At 39.4% G+C, this 6,752-nt stretch overlaps 1 protein-coding gene across 1 annotated transcript; it reads right to left on the bottom strand.

Annotated features, from left to right (window-relative positions):
• Positions 1–3,708: 3,708 nt before the first annotated feature.
• LOC109967800 (tripartite motif-containing protein 35-like) lies at positions 3,709–5,273 on the bottom strand (the record flags this gene model as incomplete). Its single annotated transcript, XM_020613626.1, has 1 exon — positions 3,709–5,273. A coding segment is annotated over one exon (1,026 nt), but the record flags the coding sequence as incomplete, so codon positions are not given.
• Positions 5,274–6,752: the final 1,479 nt, after the last annotated feature.

The raw sequence follows: 6,752 nt of genomic DNA, 5'->3' as shown, positions 1-6,752 counted from the left end.
ATGGATGGATGGATGGATGTGATTGATAAATACCATTTAAGAGTAGCCAGAATAACAACCAACCAACCAAACAGATATACAGGTAAATGAAACATAACGATAGCCCTATGACCACTGGGAAAATAGGTTTATGTAATGTTGATGAATCAACTGTTAATTCTAGACTATGACTGTGATTACGTGTGTTAACATGTATGACTGCAATGAACAACACTTACATTTCCAATATTCGTTTGGGCTGGAACCTGGAACCTTTCTGCTTCATCAAAAACGACTTGTTAAAAGTATAATAGATAATAAATAAAAACATGAACAACATTTAAAAGAAATCCTCTTTATACAGCTATGAAGTACTACCACCCACTGAGACAAAGCATGTTTGCAACACCTTAATGAAGTTGCCACAAAATATCACATACTGTATTAATAATACTCCCATTAAAATTAAACATTCTGCCTAGGTATTTTCAACAAGGTGCTCTTACACCACAAAAAAGTAAAATACTTATGCAGCAGCATAGCACTTATCAGTGTTATGTTGTCATGAGATGCACATCAAATACAATGGCACACATATCCCAGGTCAGCACAACACACATTTGTTTTCATTCCTCATGGGGACTTGTATTGACTTGGCTTCATTTCCTGGAAAGTGTGCTAACTGGACACTGACTAATATTTGGCACACTTAAGTATGTGAACTAAAGCCTTCTAAAACAGTTCCAGCATGGGGGCCTGATTCTGTCCCTTAGGTGTTAGTCTTTTGTGGTACTAATGTTCATCATTTGTGTGTTGCAGAGTTTCCCCTTCAGTTTGATGTGAACCACATCAGCAGCCCCAATGTCACAGCCTACGGTCCTGGTCTGAGCTATGGCATCGCCAACAAGATTCCTATGTTTACCGTATATACTGATGATGCAGTCTTTCTTACCTGGCTAATCTGAAGGCTCCTCTGATTATCTGCCTTGCTAAAGGGCTCTGAGGCACAGTTGCATAAAAATGTGGTGGGATTTTATCTTAATACAGAGCCGATGAGGTGGGTGTGAGGGTTCAACTGATCAAATTTCTGATGAGTAATCATTGTGGCACCAGCAAGTTTGAAGTTTCTGCTGCTAATTAAAACAACAAACTAAAATGCAGGTTAAGGACCTGACTGCTATTTGTAATGTTTTATGGCTCACCACAGTTCGTAGCCAAGTTTCAGTACATCTGCCAGCAGGTGGAAGTGTATTTTTGAGTTGTGATTAATGGTAAACTAAAAATGTTTTGACAAGAAGAAATAGTTTGTATATTTTCAACACTTTAAAACAGAAAACAAAGATACTGAACAGTGAGCTTGGCGCCAGCCTTAAGCAGCCTACCATCAGTCAAACCCACATTGCAAACAGGTTCAACTATTTCAGCTTTCTTTATACAACAGGCCTCCGGATGTGACCACAGCCAGGCAAACCCCCAGTTTCTGTGTGATGTTCACATTTTGACCTGAGACAGGTGCTAAAGGAAACATGGGTGAAAAATGGAAATGAATCATCCTCTGGGCAATAGCAATGACATCAAATTTCACCATCACATTCTTAGGAATGAACTACGGCTGTACATATCAATTACTTGATATGCAGTGTATTATATAAAATGTCAAACTGTAAAAAAAAAAAAAAGAAGCCCATTGTAATTATTCAAAGGGATGTCTTTATATGTCTGAAAATTACCAATGGAATTCAGACATTTTCATTAACTTCTGTTGCGATGACAAAAAAATAGGATTTATCTTATGGTTTACCAGAAATATTTATATTTGACTTAATTGCTGTTTGGCCAATGGTTGTTGAGTAACATGTTCATCAGATGTTATCTTTGTAAAGTGGCATCTGAAATATATTCAGCTATGTACTGTAGCCCCAAACACACTCACTCGCCCGGCTCAGTTACATACCTGTGGTTTTTACCTGGCTCCGCCCGGTTCAGTTGCATACCTGTGGTTTTTGCCTGGCTCTGCTCATCCCCTCTTTTGGTCTGGTGTGGAACTGTGGTGTTTCTCTTGTGCTTCATTTAAAGGCTTTTCACAGCACCATCATCTTCATCAGCATCAGCATCGTCAGCTCCCTGGTCAGCTAGCTACAGCAGACAGAGATGGGCCACAGCAAACCTCTTGTTGTCAGTTGATCTTGGGTCGCAGTCAACAGATGAAGCATTGCTGTCCGGGTACTGAGAATTACACATCAGTGTTGGACTAGATATTTTATTATATGCTGTGAGGAGGAACTTAGTCAGCAGATTGGGATTTTGCCAACTTGCTTATCCTATTTAAATCAGTGATTTTTCCAATTAACAAAGATGTTTTAGGCTGTGGTGTTCGGCCGGTCCTAATATTGGTCTTAGATGAGCTGAACACAAGTGAGACAGTTTTTAGACTGAACGTCGTTAACACAGACACAGAATACTGGGACATCTGACTGTGGCGCATTTAAATTACTTCAGTAAAAGCAATACAACAATACAAAATACATTAAAAATAAAAGGTCATTCACAATTTTAAAGCACAGGTAAAAGGCATAAAAAAATACTGAGAGTGAGGAAGAGTTTAAGTTTTCTGTCGTATCTCAAATTTTTATTAATATTTTTATGTTTTCAAATTGGATTACAAAGAAAAAGAGGGGAATGAAATTAGTGAAGAACACGTGACTAAACGAAACAAAACACACCATCAATTGATAGAAACAAATAAACACAATTAAACTAAATAATTAACAAGTGACAGCAACAATGGCTGAGTGTAAACAGAAAACTATTCTCCATTTAAACACATTGCAAAATCACACCTAAGGTTTTTAGGCCAGTTTGAACAGATCTGAGTGAGTGGGGCACCGTCCAGTGACCATATGACAATGCAATGACAGCAGACAGACACGATTTAAATGGCGAGAGGCAAGAATAAGAAACGCTCAGCGGTGTCTCCTGCTGCAGCCCCTGCACATCGAGCCACTGACGCTGAGCAGGGGAGGACAAAAATATCGAGAGACCTCTAAATATAGTGTAGTCCAGTACAACAGCACCTTTAACTATACATTTAATTTATATATTTATGACAATTTCACTTAAAACTGAAACAATTTGAGCTCCACAAACACAGATGTTAAGGCACTGAGGTGCATATAATTGTACAGGTGTGCCTAATAAAGTGGCCAGAGAGTGTACCACTCATTAGCAATATAAAGAAAAGAAATACACAAAGATGATGTGCAAACAGAGAGTCAAACAAATGTATAGACTGGAGTCTTTATAATAACAAAAAGATATAATCCTGAGAGTCACCTTGGCTTTTCTACTTTTTATATATTTGCAGGAATTTGATTATTCACAAACAGTCAAGTAATACATAGAAATGTGTTTAAACATTTCCTACAGTGAAACTACATTAATATAAAAACCCACTCCTCATTTCTCTAGCTATTGCCATGAAAACAATCTTTCAAAACTGGAAATAAAAAAAAAAATCACTACACATAAACCACTGGACCAACTTTCTGATAGAATACATCACATTAGAGAAAATGGGATCCACTCAAGAATAGCTTATCAGCTTTTTATGACACATGGAACCATTTTTAATACATTTCAACTCGAACCAAACACCTGGGGCTGAGGCCACATACATTCCCACCAATCTCTAAACAAGCTGCTTTTATTAGTAGTATTCTTATTATTGTAAAAAAAATAAAAAAAACAAATAAAATTTCTCCTCCTTTGTTTCTTGCGTTTCATGGACTGCATAAGTTGGAAATGCCCACACTTCACACCCTCACACACTACAGTCTTGTAAAACACTCTATATCTTTTTCTAATGTCCTGTATCTGTTGTCTTGTCTCCCATGTTTGGTCCTGTTTATTTCAATAAAAAAAAAGAAAAAAAGAAACTACATTACTGAATGCTACAGCAGGAGCCAGCTGCAATGCCTTTATGTACCACCAGGGGGGCACGACCCACTGGTTGAAAACCCCTGATTTAGCTTATTGCTTTGGTTTTAGTTGTATGGGATGGATAGGTAGATAGCCAGCTTTATTGATCCCGAGGGAAATTTAGGTAAGCATCAGGTGTAAATCATAGCAAAGTTAAAACGCAGCTTTCTATTTTCATAAAAATGTTGTTTATATGAAATGTTATTGCATCTCAGTGTCACAACACAAAGCACACAGTTTCTAATATGCGACACCTGTGGATATTATCCTCATAGGCATCTCTGACTGAGCTATTCTCTTGTAACAGAGACTTTGCCTGGTAATATCTTCAGTGGGAGTTCATTCAAAGTGCCTGTGCATGGAAACAGCATGTCGGTGAAAGTGTGTGTGAAGGTGTGTATGTGTGTGTTAGTATCAACATCAGAGAATGACAGTTTTCCTCTGTTCCAGTCCAGATGAACTCGGATCCTCTGGAGTTTCTTCTTCACCCGAACAATAATGGCAGGATCTCCTGACAAGCGTGCGCTGTATTTTCCATTGTAGAACTCAATTTGCCAGAACCCAGATTTTAAGCGTCCCTTCTTCTGGACGGACTCTGTTGCCACACCAACAAACCAGGTTGCATTGTCTCCAACCTCAACGTCCCAGCTGTGAGTCCCTGAGTTAAAGCCCTCCCAGCCTCGGACAGAGCGGTGATAGTTGATCCTCTCTGGGTTTCCAGGAAGCTTCTGTCTCTCTCCATGTATCACGCTGGTCAGATCTTCAGACAGGATGAACTCTGGGTTGGCAGTGTTTGGATCCAGAATCACAGGAGTGTAGGTGACCATACTCTTCATCTTGTTCCAGATGTTGAAGGCCAGGTTGCCCAGGTGTTTGGCCACATCTATCAGAGCTCCTGAGACCAGCTGTGGATCCTCCAGCAGGGGGCGCTGCTTTACTCTTTTGACCGCAGCCTTGTAGTTCTGCAGGAATGAGACATGTTCAGCTCTCAGCTCCTCCTCTGTGGCTCTGATTGTGTCTGAAAGAGCTGCTATCTCTCTGCTCAGAGCCTTAGTCTTCTCCTTCATTATCTGACTCTTCTGCTTCTCTTCCTCCCTCAGAGCTTTGATCCTGGCCTCCTCTTCCTTTTGTAGAAACTGGTGAAGCTTCTTAAACTGCTCCTTAATCAGCTTCTCTGTGTCTTGGGCCTGGACCGTAATGTGTTCTGCTGTTTGTAAAAGTGCTGCTTCATTATTTACAACTAAAAGCACAGGCAGATGCAAAAGCAAAATAAAAGATAGACACAAAAACGTGAGGGAAAACAATATCAGTAGTATTCCATGTCAGTTCTCAGATACATATGAAGTAATTTCTGTCTGTTCAGTAGTAACTCATCATTATCTGCTATTTTCCTGTTATCTAGACCCTGATTCACATTTATTCAGGAACTACTTGTTTCTTTGTGACTACTGACAGTTTTGCGTTCTGTACTGAAAATGTTTACAGAAATGAACACGACTGTGAAAATAAGAGATTGAGCTTTATTAATAAAATTAAATTATCCTTTAAAATCCCACTGAAATGACAAGTTGGCATCGTCTTTCTTCATTACGAGGCTTCTCACAGAGTTCCATCTGATTCAGGGCATTTCAACACATGTAGGCACCTGTTTGTATTTTTTCTATCACATAGTTCAGTGTGGAAACTACTGGAAGTTTTTCAGTCATAGTTAAGGTGCCTTCAGCACAGCACCTTTCCAAACACCTTAACAGCCACTAAATCAAAGTGACGGGGACTTAATTAAAACAGAAGTAGGTGTATTATTTTGGCTGTTGAGCTTCCACCCAACTTCCACTGAGAATTATTCTGTCAGTATTTCTCAGTGACACACCTAAGGTTTGTTTGTGTGAGCGACCATCTAGCATGATTGTTGATGTTTGCGCTTCTTGCTCAAACAGGATACTCGGACGAGACATAAAATATTGGTGAGGTCATTTCTGAGGCAAATGAAAACAGCATTTGAACAAGTGACAAATGTTTTCTTTTGTTTTGTTGGTGACAACAGTCTGAAAATTTGTCTAGCAAGATAAAATCAAGTCCATTCGATTCATTGCAACTCCAGAATGTTGGTGCTCTACTGTTTTAAAACCATCTGAGTTGATCCACATCTTGCAAAACCAGTTTTCAGGTAGGCCACATAAATTTCAACCCAGGTCCAACAACAACTTGTAACAACTTGTGTGGTTTCTTCAACGCTGATGAAACAAAATGTGATGCACAGCCCCCCACACAGGATTTCAGTGTACAGCTGCACAGGGCCAAGTAACCTGCTCACACATTTTGCATTGAACATCAAGTTTGCTCTGTTTTGCTATACCTAGAAAGGATCTGGCATCATTTCAGTAACTCTGAGCTCCGTCTGCCAAGTCTGATTCATTCCAGATCTGTCCAAATCAGAAAGCTATCAGCGCGTTGGCTCTGTTCTAACGTCCAGCCAAGGAGGTTATGTTTTCACCAATGTCTGTTGGTTCTTTCACAGCATAACTCAAAACATAATGAAGGAATTTTGATGGCCCACAGAACAGTCCATTAGATTCTGATCATTTTCCAGATCCAGGAATCTTTTTAAAAGGATTCTTCACTATTGTGAGATAATGTAATTTCAGGGTTGCGAGCGAGAGCAGACGTGTCTATTGCTTCTCTGTCTGTTCTACGATATTTTTACTTCTGTCCTTTTCATATTGTCAAGGCTTTGAGCTTTGAGCAATAACTATACAACTACTACAACTTCTGAAATGCCTCCAAAGGGAAAGAGC

This window comes from Monopterus albus, unplaced genomic scaffold, assembly GCF_001952655.1.
Source record: "Monopterus albus unplaced genomic scaffold, M_albus_1.0 scaffold135.1, whole genome shotgun sequence".
Lineage (NCBI taxonomy): Eukaryota > Metazoa > Chordata > Actinopteri > Synbranchiformes > Synbranchidae > Monopterus > Monopterus albus.
Note: the sequence above shows the minus strand (reverse complement) of the source record. Positions and strands in the feature narration are given on the sequence as shown.